The 16,248-nt window shown below is 38.0% G+C and overlaps 1 protein-coding gene across 1 annotated transcript in view; it reads left to right on the forward strand.

Moving 5' to 3' along the window:
- epha4b (eph receptor A4b) overlaps nt 1-16,248 on the forward strand; it is a 162,270-nt gene that overhangs the window by 117,438 nt on the left and 28,584 nt on the right. The window contains exons 11-13 of the mRNA XM_041802821.1: nt 4,822-4,889; nt 9,784-9,909; nt 10,073-10,258. Coding sequence (XP_041658755.1) covers nt 4,822-4,889; nt 9,784-9,909; nt 10,073-10,258 — 380 coding nt within the window. The remainder of the gene's footprint in view (nt 1-4,821; nt 4,890-9,783; nt 9,910-10,072; nt 10,259-16,248) is intronic.

The raw sequence follows: 16,248 nt of genomic DNA on the forward strand, positions 1-16,248 counted from the left end.
TTAAGCCAATCCTCTTTTTACGTCCCAAGAATTTTCAAAGAAACTGGTCACAGATCATTAGAAAGCTCTGTCTGACTGGAATAATCTTCCTTGCTCATTGAAATCAATCACCCCTCACCATTGCTTAAGTATTTCTTTATATTCATATTTTAGAATAACATGCTCATGCTTTTAATTTGTGTATGATGCTCCTTTGACTTATTTGCATAGCTACTGACAAATTAAATCATTTAACTGTTTCTATTTTTACCGTTATTGTGAACCTATCGATCATCTCAGTCACTGCTTCTAATGGTTTGGTACGGTTCTGATGGTAGAGGAAGTAGGTGGGATTGGGTGAGTGGGTGTCCTGTAGTTCTATTAATGTTGTGTCTGTAGTTTTGGAATGCTGCATCTCAAGGGGTTATCCTTTACCCCCCCCCCCCCCCTTTTTTTTTAAATAAACCAATCAAAGTTTAAAAAAAAAATCCCTTATTAGGAAGAGGGTAAAAAAAACAAGAAAAAAGTTGCTTTCCTGTCCTTTTTCAGAGTTACTCTGAGATTTTTCCTCAATCCCTCCCAGGATTTGACTCCTTACAAAGATTTTTTCAGATAAGTGAGGAGCTGTTTGAGAAGATTTGACTGAATGTGTGAGTATAGTGTTGTTTGGATTACAAGCACCAAAAATGCTTCTAAATACTCAGGAAGCATGACTTCCTGTAGAGAGCAGACTGTGGCCCAATATTTCTAGATTGTGGCTAAAAATAGCCAAGAGTAGTGACAATGAAAGAGCCAAAATGTGTCTTCTGAACTTAAATTCATTTGACAATTGCAATGACGGCATTCAGATGTCCTAGTGGTTAGGTCGCTCCCCATATACGTGACCTGGGTTCAAGTCCGGACACACTCTCTCATCCCTGTGTCTGATTCAATAAAGGCAAAAAAACACATATTAAAAAAAAAAAAAGAAAAAAGAAAAAAGCAGCCAAGGCAAGGTATCAAGTAAGTCTTCACAGACATGGAGAGTGATAATAGTTGTGAAGCCAAAGGATACTCAGGTTTGTCCAAATTCTGCTGTGCATGTTGGCCTCAGAATTAAGACCTGATCAGCAGGTGCTGAGAGGAAACTCATACTATTAAAGCTTCTGGTCAAGGTTCAGGAAAAGGTTAATTATGCTTCTAATGACAGTAGTAGGTATTTTAGTAATGGTCTCTCACAGATGAACATCCAGTCTGCACTATATTAAAGAAAACATATATTTTATGCATAAGGGCTGTTAATTAGCATTGTCTAGAAAACAAATTGACACTCAGCTGTACTTTTCCTCTAAAATAGCAGCCAATTGTTAGACATGGGATTACTGGAGATTAGCATAACTCATGTAAATGCATGATTACCCTGTAATTATTTCTTGTGATTAGTTGCTTTTGCACTCAAGCAACATGTAAGTACTTAAAAATGTGTGAAATAAACAAACAGTTAAACAAAATACTGAAATATTTAGAAAATGGACTCCACTTGGAGTCCTACATCTCTACTTGGTGAGTAACAGGTTTACAGCATTAAGTCAATTGTATTAAAAACTATATGGGTTTCAGACCCACTCACAGACAGTCACAGCTGTCAGGGGGAAACAAAAGCCACAGCCATGTCAGGTTTGGTTCCATGTTTAAGACTGCAGCACTAATGATTCATGACACTTCTAACTCGAGAGGAGAAATGAGTCGCTCTGTAATTACTATGGAAATGTGTTCATTTCCCATCAGACACACTCTCGCATATGCAGCCATGCACCCGTGGAGACACACACTCACTCACTAAGGCAGATATACAACCAGCAGTGATGGCGAAGGGTTTCGAACGCGTTGTTTTGTAGAAGCTGCATGTGTGTGTGTATTTGTGTGGGCGTGTACGTGTGCTCCCATGGGATTATCACAGTTGGAGCAGAGGTGCGACCCATTCCCCATATGTTCTAAACACATGCCCCAGAGCACCGTATGAGACAGAGAGTGTGTGTCAAGGGGGTAATGATAGTCCCTCGGTGTTTGACTGGCTTGAGCTCAGCTGATAACCAGGTGGGGCCTTTCTCCCCCCTTTAAAGGAACATTAAGACCCCCACTCTTTATTCCCAAATACCAGCAACCGGTCTCTACCCCTGTGTGGGTGTGTTTGTGTCTGTGTATCCCCAAGACAGCCTATTGATGTCTGGGTTTTGCCATGCATTCAGCTGTGTAAAATCAACACAAGGATTAAACACCAAATGACTTAGATTTACTGTGCCTGCCGAGACCCAACCTTTCTCTCTCATTCACGCACAGAAGGATTTACTGAGTTCCTTTTTTTCACTCTTTATTCCTTTATTTCATTATTTAATCAGCCTGCTTTAACTTTTCTCTTGTCTTTTCTTTACTCATTTCAATATTACACCATCAGTGACACTCAGTCTTTGTGTATCCCACCTTTTTGGCTGGTTTTGGCTGAGGTGTGTCTACCAGTAATTCTGGTTCTGCTCAAGGGTTCTACCTTTGAATTATTCCATAGTGTATCCTATACTGTCTCATACCATATGGCATTATATCAAATCATGATGAAGTTGAAAAATGTATTGTATTGTACCATGTGGTATGATACCATATCATGTTTTAGCTTACCATATTGTGTCATACTGTGTTAAGCTGTATCCAGTCATACCCTATAATAATTAAACATACGATATCTCACTGTATTGTATCAAACCACGGCATATTGTAAAATACTTTCCCTCTTTTTGAACCTTACCATGCGCTACCTTACAGTAACATTTAGTACAGTAATTCCCAGCCTTTTTTCCTTAGGGTCCCCTCTCATACCTAAGAAAAGCTAAGCTCCCCCAGGGACCACTTGTAAAAATTAAACGTTAATTTTAATCATTAACGTCATTAAAATCAAAACATAATAGGCCTACATACACTTGCTCTTGACAGAATATCTATGTATAAACTATCCATTCTTATGATGGTCTATAAAGGCCACTCTAGAAAAAAAATTAAGTAGATGATCTGTTTCAAGAAAAAACTCAAAATTCTCAAGTTTGAAAAACTGTTAATCACAAGGGGAAAAAAAATGGACTTTAGAACTTTTAAATGTACCTGAAATAAAATAGAGGATTTTTTAGAGTACAAAGGCAAAAGTACAATTACCGTGTCAGTTTGGTGTCTTTTAATGTTTTTTTTTTCCTTTTTTCTTTACACTGTTGTTGATTTGTGATTTTAAAAACATGACATTTTTGAGTTTCTAGTGTCAAAATTTAAGACTGTTTAAACTTGGAAATTTCAATTTTTGTTCTATTAAACGTCCAACTTTTTAAACTCTGGAATTCTGAGTTTGATTTCTTGTAATTATGCAACTTTATAATCTCAAAAAAAAAAAAAAAATCCGAAATTTTGACACTTTTGCAAGACATTGACAGATTATTTTCATTTTTTCATCTTTTAGGTTGGTCCTAATACATAATGTTTCTAATCATGGTTTTAGAAAATATATATGTCCCCCCCCCCCAGGTTGATAAGTAGTGATTTTGTATCGCATTGTATCTTGTAATGTATGGTATTTAGTATCATTGTATCATTTCAGATTTTTTTGTGTGATACTAACTTGCAATTTGTGCTCATTTGAATAACTGACCAATTCTTAAATCTTTTTGGCTTTATTAAACTGAATGTTGTTTTTTGCTACTGATTGCCAGTCTCTAACTGCTAATCAGCGTAGCCTCAGTTTGGAGGTAGAAAATAACTGTATACTCAAATTTCTGTAATTGAGTAGTTTTTTGAGTGCATTTTAAATCAGTTCTTTTGTTTCTACTTAAGCAAGATTTAACCAGAGTAACTGTACTTTTAGTTGAGTACAATAGTGTACTTTTTCACCTCTGCTCATATAGAAAAACAGACTGATGTGTTACCTGTGTTATATAAATGGGACTAGAATTAGAGTGGAGAAAGGAAAAGCCTTGCACAAACAGCTTTGTATTTCGTGTTTCTCTCCCAAAAGTAAGTTTAGTGCGCTAAATCTCGTAGACAGTTTTATTGCTGATTATGGCTCTTAAACACTGCTTGATGGCAAAGCTTACAAAAGTGAAAAGAAATAACCCTCAAACATGGCACAAACCCACAGCCACAGACCAGCCGCACTCCCCCCCTGTGAGGTCTTTAAACCAAAATAAGTTTAACACTTCCTCACAGCTGGACAGCAGGATGGAGTTGATCAATTTGTCAATACTGTGTCTCGATTGTTGCACTGACCCGTGCCCCAGGGTGTGTGAGCATGGGGGTGAGAAAAGGGCAGGATGCATGTGTGTGAGTGTGTTAGACTCATAAAAGTCGTGGTTTCCAGCCGGAGGGGCAATACATGCATAAAAAGAGAGGGTGTTTTCTGCATTGATCTGCCTGTATAAGAACATCTGTGGCACTAACACTTACTCACACACTCATTCACACAACCTTGGGCATAAAAGCTGAGAAAGAAGCGTGGAATTGGCAGGTAGAATCAGTGAAAAAGAGGAATAGAAATATTTTTTTGCTCCAGGCTTGTCTGATACAGAGGAGAGGAAGTGTGCAGACAAAAGGAAATATGTGTGCTCATACACACAGCTGAGGGCTGTGCTCAGTGTAGCACAGGGTTTCTTCGAGATACTCAGATTTAATATAACACAAAAACACCTGAGTGCAATTTCACGAACACGCTCGAGAAATATAGGATGTGTGATCTTCCTCAGATGTGCTGTAAAGCTACACTTCTATCTGTGAGGGGGGAATATATATAGGTTTTTATACAGGATCATAATCCAATTGTGTTTCTGTTTTCAGGCACTGTGGATACATCAAAGCCAAGCAGGACCCAGATGAAGAGAAGATGCAGTTTCAAAATGGTCGAGGTAAAAACACACACACGCACAATAACACACCATTGTTGCTATTTTTCAGAGTTTTGTTATTCAAAATTATAGTATACCCGTTGGATATTTTACCCTTTTACTGGTTTTATAAATCAATCGTGGTCAATACAATTTGTTATATTTGGAAAAAAGTAATACAGAAAAGTAAGTAATACAGTCAAAGTGAAAACAGATTTCTAGAAAGGAATGTCAATTACACAAAAATATGTCATGAAAAACTGCAAACTGATCGTGGAATCCCAAACCTTTCTTTACTTTTTAAGCAGAGACAAAAGGTGAAAACATTTCAAATTGAGGGAGGTGACTTTGGGTTTGTTATTCATACAAGAGCCCAAATCCCAGGCCTCCCAGAACTATTCTATCATCATGTTTATGAGCTGAAGTCTTCATCTCACACCTGCCCAGGTGCTCAATTTGCCAGTTAGTTGGAGGACAAATTATAATTTGTTTTTACTGGGATGCAAATCTTTGCCCCTCTGTTCTTCTCACTTCATTGGTGTTATGAAATCCTGCTAACAGTTAGAACAAAATATTTAATTCCCTCAGGAAGTACGAATTAAAGCCAATTTAACAATTTAAGTGATTTGAAAAATAAACAGAGCTCTGTGTGTCTGCTCATGCAGGAGAAAAATCAGTAAAAGCTAGACTGAAAACGGTCAAACAAAAGCAGCAATTTAGTAGGAGTAGTAGTAGTTTTTTCTCTTCTGATTGTGAATAATTAGCCTGCATTTCATTCAGCCAAGTCCTCTCCACTTTCTCTTTGTCTTACTGAATGTTTTGTTCTTGAATTGAAATTCAGCTCAGTGAAATGCTCTCTGTTTAATATAATTTTTCAGGGATCAAATCTGTTGGTTAAATCATGAAAATAAATCAGTCCATAACACTTTATGGTTGTAAGCCCTTGAATGAACCAGGGTGCATGAACCAAATACTTTGCCAAATTGTGACTGAGAGAAGTGTTTAATATTCAGTTCTGGTGGTGCTGCTTGCTAGTGTTAGCATGTTAGCTAAACTTTAGGCTGCCATCTTGACCAGTTAGATGTTCAGCATGTGTGTACAGGTATTTGACATTTCCTTCATATTTAGTCCCCATGACATGATTTCAGAGGTGGAGAGCTGTAACTGTAAGATGTTCTGGCAAAGCTCCTTAAACACACCTATCTAAGTACCTGGCATAAAGCTGACATCATTCTCATTGAAAGTAAAAGGAGTCCCAGTAGTTTGAAAAAGCTGAGCTAGAGCATGTACTGGTCAGAAAATGTACAGTATTTATATCATTAAAGACCCTGTAAAGTGAAAATAAATCTGTATTTAGGTTTGTTGTATGATAGGTCACTGTGTTATGAACACCCACGTCAAATTTTAGTCAAATAAAACATCTCCAAGTTTATAAAATTAAGCCTCCAAATAATGAAAAATGAGGCTGCAAAATCTGCTCCAGGATGGTGTTGGCGTGTCTGTTGAATGAGCTGAAGCCACGCCCACTCAGGAGAAATATGATCCTCTCAAGAAAAATGCTACAATCTGAATTGAGGAAAGCACTCACACCATTATCCTGCCTCTTGACCTTTTGTTGACCTTAGAAGTAGTGACAAAGTCCTTTTTCTGGCTCAAATCTCTGTTTTGATGCTTTAAATGATCCATAGACCACTGCGGTTGGTAGATTTGGCAAATTTACCTCGCAGTGAACATAAAAACAGCATCTAACTGACTGTTAACTTTCAATGAAGGCAGTGACATCAGCTAGTAACAGACTGTACTGAGATGAACTGCTCAGTGAATTTATATTGTAGAGTTAGAGGGGCGGAGTCATTCCCGCCTGTGGGCTCGTGACATCACAAGCCCACATATAGGCCCCGCCCAAACTAAACCAAGCCAGGAAAGAGGTGAAAGACTTTTTAATAGCCCAAATCCAGAATTCAGTCACATGTAGATCCCAGTGTTCTCACATGTTTACAGCAACCATATTCCATCACATCTAGTGTGTTAAGACACAAAAATTTGGATTTCACTTTACAGGGTCCTTAAAGTCAGCGCATTGATCAAATCATGTTGCACGTTCCCGATCTAGGGCTTCGTTTACTGATGCACTCCAACATCAAGAGCAGTTCTGATTGGTTTATGTACAGGCCGAATCTAAACCCTAGCCCCCACCTTCAAGGACAACAGCCCCTGTACATACGCCAACAAAGCGAGGCTACCAGCGCCTCTAGCAATTAGTTTTTAAACCTGAAGTTAAGATCATTATGCACCTACACTGGGGTTGTCACAATACCAACATTTTAAACATTAATCCAATTCAAATTCAAATCAAAAAATCTTGAGACATGTTTTTTACCACAGAAAATTTTCAAGTAATTTCTTGTTTCAGGTTGAAAAATTTAGAAGCATACTTCTATACACAGTCTAAACTGCACAGAGTCCCATTTTAAACCATGTTATCTCAAATGTCAACCCATTATATAGATAGTTGAACAACCTGTGAATAAGAATGCACCACTACTTTCCTCTCTCTGGATTTTGCACATGGCAGCTTTTGGTTTGACTGGAAATCTGTAAAAACGTCACATTTTTTTAATGCCATAAGCCATAAAATAAAACTGAGGTTTTATTATTTAAAAAAAAACAATTGTCTTGAAAAGTTTCAAAGTATTCCAAAAATTTTGGCAACCACTACGAACACACAAACAACCAAACTTCACACCTAGTCACATATAAATAGGCAGAGTCAATGTGAAAACAACTTCAATGTCTGAAGTGAACTTTTCCATAAACATTATTCATACTTGTATTTTTATCAAATAGAAACTGTTAAAGCTAAAGAACAGCCTGAATCTGTTACATACACATCTCAGACCTTGTATCAGTCTCCACTGGTAAATGAAAACACATTGTTTCACACATTGTTACATAAATGTTTGCTGGCAGAGCAAGACTCCTTATGGGCTCCTGTTAAAATGATTCATTTTAACACCATAGCTTACAAAGGAGGCATGCGTGCCATTATGTAATTATTTGTAATGTCACTCAAACTTCACTCCCACATGCAAGCTTAACCCCTTAGAGCCTGTTGTATCATATTGGAGACATACTTTTTTGATACCTCCATCCAATCAATATGACCAATAAGTTACTAAAAAAAAAAACCTTCTGAATACAATCTGATAAATGATAAAAATGCCCTCAAGTGGATTATCAGTTACCAAAAACACCTAATGTATCAAATGAGACACAAAAAATATATATGTTAAATTTTATGGAAATTTTGATTTTTTTGGATTTCAGTAGAAAGTTAAAAAATCATTTCAGTCCCAAAAAATGAGAATTTTCTGACTATAATTTGTGTTTTCAGGCTTTAATGGAATGACTGTATGAAAAGTTATTACAATTTTTTTTCCTTTTGTTGTGATTTTTCATGGAAATAAGACCTGATCAATACAGTGTCATTTTATGTACATTAGTTAAAGCTCCAATCAAACAAGTTTACTTTTTATTATCTGTCTATAGAGGTTATTTCAATCAGATCTAAATCTGATGAAAGTCATGAACTCTCCAAACATGTGGCTCACGTTGGTGTTACTTGAAGGCTACTTTATTAACCATTTCTAACAATATTCAAGGTTCCATTTTGTCTACATCAAATAGTTTTTTTTTTATTTTTTTTTAGTAGTTTTTATTTTTGTTTCATTTTAATCTTTTGTTTAAAATTTCAGTTTAGTTTTAATTAGTTTTCCTGCTGGGTTGCTAGTTCAGTTTATTTTTTATTTTGCAAAAATGCTTTGTTTTAGTTTAGCTTTAATTAGATTTAGTGTTTCAGTTTTTATCGATTATCTGTCAGGGGCGAGATCCAAAAAGTCCCTTCATTTTCATTTAATTTATTCAATTTCGATGTTTGTATACAACTTTAGACAAAAAAATATCATCGTGTTTCTTCTCCAATCAGAGGGGATTTTACTCTTTCCAGACTTGGGCATACATGTCAGTCAGTATGCTGCTGTCAAAGACTACAACTAAGAGATTTTGTTTTTAATCTAATTTAATTTTTCTTATTTTTCTAAGCACAGGATTTAGTTTTCGTTAGTTTTCAGTTTTTTGGATAGCTTCATTTTTATTTAGTTTCAGTTAACTGAAATGATTTTTACATTTTAGTTTCAGCTATTTAGTTAGTTTAAGTTAACTATAATAACCTTGGTCCACATGATCACGATCATGATTGTAACTTCTAAATAAACAGGTAGCCTCTTAGAGAGCAGCTGATATAGCCACTCAAGTAAAGAATTAGTGGGACATCCTCTGTTAACAGCCTGTTTATGTGACAATCACTGGGAGCAAGTGCTGCTCACAGCAGAAATGCACTAAATTCAAATCTGCTAGTGGCTGCCTCAAGTGTCATGCTGGTGTATCTGTGATGGCAAAAGTTTGGCCTATAGCCTGTACATTTGTATATTTGTTACAATGTCATTTAGCAGGCGTTTTGGTTCAAAGCGACATACATGTGGGACAAGTGTTCAAGGCATTAAAGACCTTGCCCAAAGGCCCATTGTGCCCCAACCAGGATTTAAACCTTCAATCTCCTATAACACAGTCAGCAATGACTGACTGCTGATGGTGATATTAATTGGTGGTATGACATGTACCAGGTCTTGTGATTGACAGTGCAAGTCCTACATGACTATCACAAATAGTGTCGGTAAAACAGTTTGTAATTCAGTCCTACAGTGTAGAAATCAGCACCAGCTCTGCCTCAGTAATGCAATAACACTGCATCTTTTTAAAGGAAATGTAAAAGCATTCACTTTGCAAAAGCTGGCCATGTTTCAGCACTTGATCATTTATCTTTTTTATTTATTTCTCCACTTTTTTTCTCATCCAGTAAAGCTTCCAGGCAGCAGGACCTACATCCATCCTCACACCTACGAAGACCCGAACCAGGCTGTCAGGGACTTTGCCAAAGAGATCGATGCTTCCAATATTCGAATAGAGAGAGTCATTGGCGCTGGTAAGTTGGCTGTGAAACAGCAGTGGATGATATTAATAACTCAAAAATCTGTAAAACTTTATGTGAGATTTGAAGTACTTTTAAGATGGTTGGATTGTTATGTATGTCTCTATTTTGCAGTCTCTTCTCAGTCTTATATACTGTGTTTGGTGTGTGTGATTAGGAGAGTTTGGGGAGGTGTGCAGCGGCAGGCTGCGTGTTCAAGGAAAGAGGGAGATTTATGTGGCCATCAAGAGCCTGAAGGCAGGATACTCAGACAAACAGAGGCGGGACTTCCTGTCCGAAGCATCAATCATGGGCCAGTTTGACCATCCCAACATCATCCGGCTGGAGGGGGTCGTGACAAGATGTGAGTTCTGAACAAAATAATACCTCCACCTGTGTGTCTGAAGTGTCTGTCACATACAAAGAAGAATCATTGGTGATGAAGATAAGACTTGACCCTGGACCAGATAAAAGCACCATTACCATGGTAACACAATGACGAAGCATGGCAGTGTGCATGTGAGTGGGGCTGTCTGCCTCTCAAATGTCCACTTGTTTGCTTCATGTGATTGTGTGAGGCAATTACCGTGTGTATGTGTGTCAGTGTGTTTTCATGGATACAGGTCTGGTTCAACAGGATAGCTGATTTGTTATCGCTCTGCCTCGCTCTCTCTCTCTCTCTGTGTCCATCTCTTGTGTCATGTCCTTATCTCATGCTCTGCTTTCTCTCTCTCTGTCAGGGTCTCTCTTATCCTCTCATTGAATCTCTCCACATTTCTCTCCCTTTCCTTCATGCTCTCTGTCAAACTCTATCTCCTCTTCTTTCCCTTGATCGAGTTCTTTTTCTTTGTGCCTACAGTAAACCGGATAATTCAAATTTTCTGAGTGTTTTGGTCTAAACACCATGTTATGGTGGTAGTTTCTGATGTTACAACTCACTGTAGCTCTTATCTTTATAGAGACATTCATAAAGCCCACCTCCTCCATGTTATCAGACTGGAAACGGGTCAAATTATAAAACCAAAGTACATTAAAAAAAACTCAAACATGGTTTCTCATGTTAAATTCTGTTCTTATCATACTGATTTCAATGCCATTAGAAATTTTGGTTGTTTTTATTTCTTAGTTGATCCTATAAAAAGGGTAAAATGCTATGATTGACAATTCTGATGACAAATATGACTTTTGGTGAAGGGCTGGAACATCTACTAATCTACTAATCTTCTGTGGTGACAATGGCTTCAATCTGTTTCATATCCAACCAAATTACTTAACCAGCGCAATATGTCACATCAGTCAAGGAGAGGGTTGTTTTGTCTTCACTTTTATACACAGTAAAAAATGGAGTGTCAATTGAACTCTTAGAGAGTTGAATTTAACCCTGTTTCAGATAACATTTGGTCCCACTCAAAATTAGAGTAAAATTTACTCTATGGCCAGTGTCAACTTTTCAGAGTTAATTCTACTCAATTCATTGTCAAAATTAACAATGAAATGTGTAAAAATATTTAACACTGAGGTTAGTTCACACTGTTCAGAGTAATGTGATTACACTTTATAGAGTTAATTTTACTCCAGATTTAGTTTTTAAAATGACACTCTAATGTGTAATAATATTTAATTTTTATTTCTCTACAGTGTTGTTTTTTTACATCCAGGTGATATAATGCTATATTACTGAATTGCTGTGATCTAACCTACTAAATGGAAATAAAACAAACAAGAGTACAGTACCAGCGTGCTTTAATGCTCACCAGATGAAGCAATAAGGAACAACAAAGACAGCTGTGTCGTTCACTCCATATAACATCTGTATGTCCAACAGCCTGGGATACTGCAGCCTGTCCACATGAAAGACAACTAAACTTGCTTTCTCTTTGTTACTTCATACGTATGGAAATGTTCTTGAAAAGTTACTGTAAATAAAGGCAAAGTGAGCGGCAACATTTTTTCATGTATTATCACAACTGACTCAATCTGGTAAAGAGAGGCATTTCACATTCAACTGTGCCACAAATAACCAAATGTGGGCGGTAAATAAAACCATTGTGTTTCACCCAATTTACTTTCATGACTTGAACACTGGAGGGCACTTGCATTACCTTCACAATTTCAGAACCTCCTTTTACCATCCCTAAAGACACCATTTTCTCACCATTTTTAAATATACACACAGACCTTGAGATAACATGGGAGAAAACACAATGTTTATTATTTGTAGTAATAAAAGAAGTAGGTTGGTCAGTAGGAGGTACCAAATCTCCAAAGAGGAGAGGAGCATTCCTCAATAAGCACCGTGACTGAGCTGCATTCAGTCCCAGATCATTAGACTCTCCGCCTAAATTCACAGCCACTGGCCTATTGTTTCTCTCCATGAATCCATAATCAAAACTTTGTATTCTTGAATTCAGCTCCTCCAGTGTAACATGTTGTTCTTTAAAATACAAAAACAACAGCTTCAATTCGTACTGGCCCACCCCTTCCAAAATGTCACACATCACATCAACTGAGAAGTTCTCAGTTGTGTGAAAATATGTCAATGAATTCAGTAAGCTTGACCTCTTCACTCCAAAAACATAAGGAAGAGATGGATTATGAGCCATTTCTTGACAGTGAGCAGTGTGGGTGTCTTTTGTGCGCAACATTATTTTGGAAGAATCCTCAGAGAATTATGTTTGAAAGTCATCTTTTTCAGCTAAACAAAATCTGCAACAGTACCTTGCACCGAAAGACTCCACCAGACCAAACAAGCTATGTAAGCCTAAATTATCACCAGTAACCTGTACCACACTGCCACGAACACGACCACCATACAGGGGAATCTCAATACCATCTTTTCTAAAACTTTAATGTCTCAAACAACAGGAGCAAGAACTTCACTAAAATCGTACCGTTGAAGATCTGTGCATGAAATAAGGCACACAGAGGTATGTTGGCCAAACATGAATTCCATTTTGGAGAGAAGTTTCTTAAGATAAAATATATTGCACCTAATTTATGAATACCTCACTACAGGATTTCCAACCTCAAAGTCATTATAGAACATTTGTATTTGCACTGTGTGCTTTTCAGTTGAAAACAGCGGGTGAGTCTTAAATAAAGATCCATCACAAATATCTGTAAGCCTCGAGTCATCAGTGTCTGAACTTCTCAACATTTCTGCAATATACTTACTTTTAAATATCGACTCCAATGTAGATAAAATTGGAACATACATGAATTTATCTCAAACAACTATCTGATCATATGTTCCAGTCTTTTTATTTCGCCGTGTGTCAAATCTTGAGCCAATTACACATTCAACTGGTTCTACAGTTTCCCACTTGCTTGATAAAAATTTTGATCGCTTGTATTCTGAAGTATCGTGAAAGGATTCTCCAACTCATCAAAACATGCTTCAACTTTCTTGCATGTTTCAGTTTCTCTTTCATCACTAAATACATGCTTCATGACAGTTCCTTTAGCGTGCTGATGGATATCTTGAACAATCTCTTCCATGGAAATCACTACAGAATTCACTACACTTTGGCCTACAACTGCTGCCTTTAAATCAGAAATTATAGCTGCACAATTATTTACAAGGTCTGCTGAAGGTAATGTGGACTCTGCCTCTACATGGTGAGATGACACGTCAACATCAGTGGCATTATTTGTATCAAGAACACTTTGGTGAGGTGAAAAATCACCTTCTCTTACAGAATCAAATGAACCGCTTACATGGCACTTGTTCAGGTGCTTTCTAAAACCAGAAAAGCTACCAAAAGAACGTGAGCATCCCACTTGGCCACATTTAAGATGAGGAGTCCGGCCGGTGCAGAGACCATGAATAACCTTAAGGTGCTTTATAAGGCTGTTTGGTCTCCCATGGTCACCTCTGCAGAGAAAACACTTCATGGTTTGATCTCAGCAGACACTAATGCATCGTTCTTGCTGGCAGTTCTGCAACTCTGGGAGTTTCCTTTGTTTCCCCAACATCAATGTTGTAAATAGTTGTTTGCAGAAAAGTGAAAAAGTTGGCCAGGGAAGAACTGTACGAGGTACCAAAGACGTAATGGGCCTTAAAGAGTTCGTCGAGGGCTCCCACTGAACCTATTGCCTAACATGGTAGTGCACACTTGTCAATGACTATGAAGAAGGTGTGGGTGCTGCTTCTTGCAGGCCCCTGAGCGAGGAGGTAGGGCTGGGTGCTTTGGCTGATGTTATTGAGATGCTGCTGTACACTGGTTCCAGCCTACAACCAAACAGCAAACAGCAATATTTAGTGACCAACCTCTGACAGTAGAGCACTGTACATGAAACTGAGGTGATGAAAAGCATGTTTAAACTCTTCACACTTTTATGTATTTGATGAGGTGTTCCACAGCCTGACATGCCGACATCTTCCCTGGCCTCTTCCTTCCCTGTGCAGATGGTGGCAGGAGATGGAGGAGCAACAAGATGGCAGACATGTCACTGTCCCAGCCTGCAGACCAACAAACATCAAGTTAGCATTAAAACAAGATGATATATTTGTCACATCCACAATTACACATAGTACAATGCACAGTGAAATGTGTTACTGTGCCTGTTTCCAGAAATAATAAAATAAAAGACAGTGTAAGATATAAGAATATAAGATGTATAAAACATGAAACACTTATGCTACATGTACATTAAACTGGCACAGTTCAAACAAAACAGTCCCAGTCATACCATTCTCATCCACAGCAGCTGACTCAGCATTCCTCATCAAATCTAGGAGCTCTGTGGTCAGCACCAATCCATAGCTTTCTGTGATAACTTTTGCCTTGAAACCTGGTCACTTTTCCAAAAATGTGTTTGCCGTGAGCTCACCAAACAGCAGTCTGAAATCTTGTTCTATCTGTAATGGCAAAACAAAGTACATAGACAGGAGAGATGAGAGACACTGCGTGTACGATGCCCACTGATGTGTCCCCACATTTGTGGACTTGTGGAATTATTTTCTGCTTTTTTGAGAACTTATTATTCAGGTTTCCATATTTTGAACAGTAGAGGGCAGTAGAAGGCCAGGAACTGCCCCAGAGGCAGAGATTTTCAGGTGCTTCTGGCTGGAATTTCGTATGCGTGAAAACTTGACTGAAGCAGCCGTGTCCTGCAAACGGTGACTTCTTTCCAATTTTCTCAGGTCAGTCTGGTCTCAAACTTCTGTTATAGTGACTTTTGGGTTATTGTTAAGTAAACATTCTGTGTATATGGCACAAGTAAATAGATGTGACGCTGTTATGTAAAATGTGATGGTGGCGATACATTTAGTTACTCTGTAGTACAGGCAAAGCTAACATTAAGATTTCAGTGGCTTGTATGACTCTGTTTTATGCTGTGTCGTGGCATAGATAATAAAATGTGTGTGAGAACTCGACTGAAGTAGCCGTGTCCTGCCAATGGTAAGACATTTTCTCAGTTCACAGACACAGATACAACTGCATCTGCAACCGGTACCCATAACACATGCTGTATGGGATATTTCAGTGATTCAACTAATGAAGATGTCTTACCAGTCCTGGTGTGTCGAGAAAGCGCAGGAAGACTGAGAAGACATCTGCTGCGTTCTTTTCATCGTTGACTATTGAATGACGATACATGAAGGTAGCTTTCATCTTCTCACGGACGGTGTCTTCATCAGCAGAGTGTTTCACAACAGCAGTAGCTGCTTCCACATCCTCGTCAGATAACACTGTCAGCAGTGAAGGGTCTGGGTTGACCATGGCCTGGCCCACCAACTTGAGACAAGACACACTTTTATTGAGTCCTGCCTACACGATTCATCAACATCATATGTAACTGATAAGTAAACTTACTCTTGGGAGATTTGCTGGCAGAGGCGCCTCTTTCCTCTGCAGTTTTTCTTTGAATGGTCTTCAACCGCCATGCAAGGTATCCAGAACCGCTCTCTGGATTGTAGTAATGTTCCTATGTAATAAAAAACATGCAGACTGACTATGCTATCAACATTTCTAAGGGCAATTATGTGTGTTGTAAGGACTATTTTACTTACATATCCATGCTCTGAATATGGGTCTTCCAGATATGGAAACAGAGCAACTATCCCCTGTGCGTACATCACCCTGACACTTTTAGGGGGGATGTCCTAATGTATGAATTCAATGATGACAATCACTCAATGGGACACAATTAAAAACAATCCAATACTAACAATATTTCATTATAGCCTATGTATGATTCTTACCCATGTGTTTGTGTCATCTCAGCAGCAACTATGTTGATCATCTGTCTTCTGGTGGCATCTTTCAGGGCTTTGGTTTTTGCATACTCTTGCATGATGTGTTCACTGCCAGGCTTTGTTGTGAGGATTTTTTCAATCAACTTAAATGG

This window comes from Cheilinus undulatus, linkage group 13 (genome assembly GCF_018320785.1).
Source record: "Cheilinus undulatus linkage group 13, ASM1832078v1, whole genome shotgun sequence".
Taxonomy (NCBI): Eukaryota; Metazoa; Chordata; class Actinopteri; order Labriformes; family Labridae; genus Cheilinus; species Cheilinus undulatus.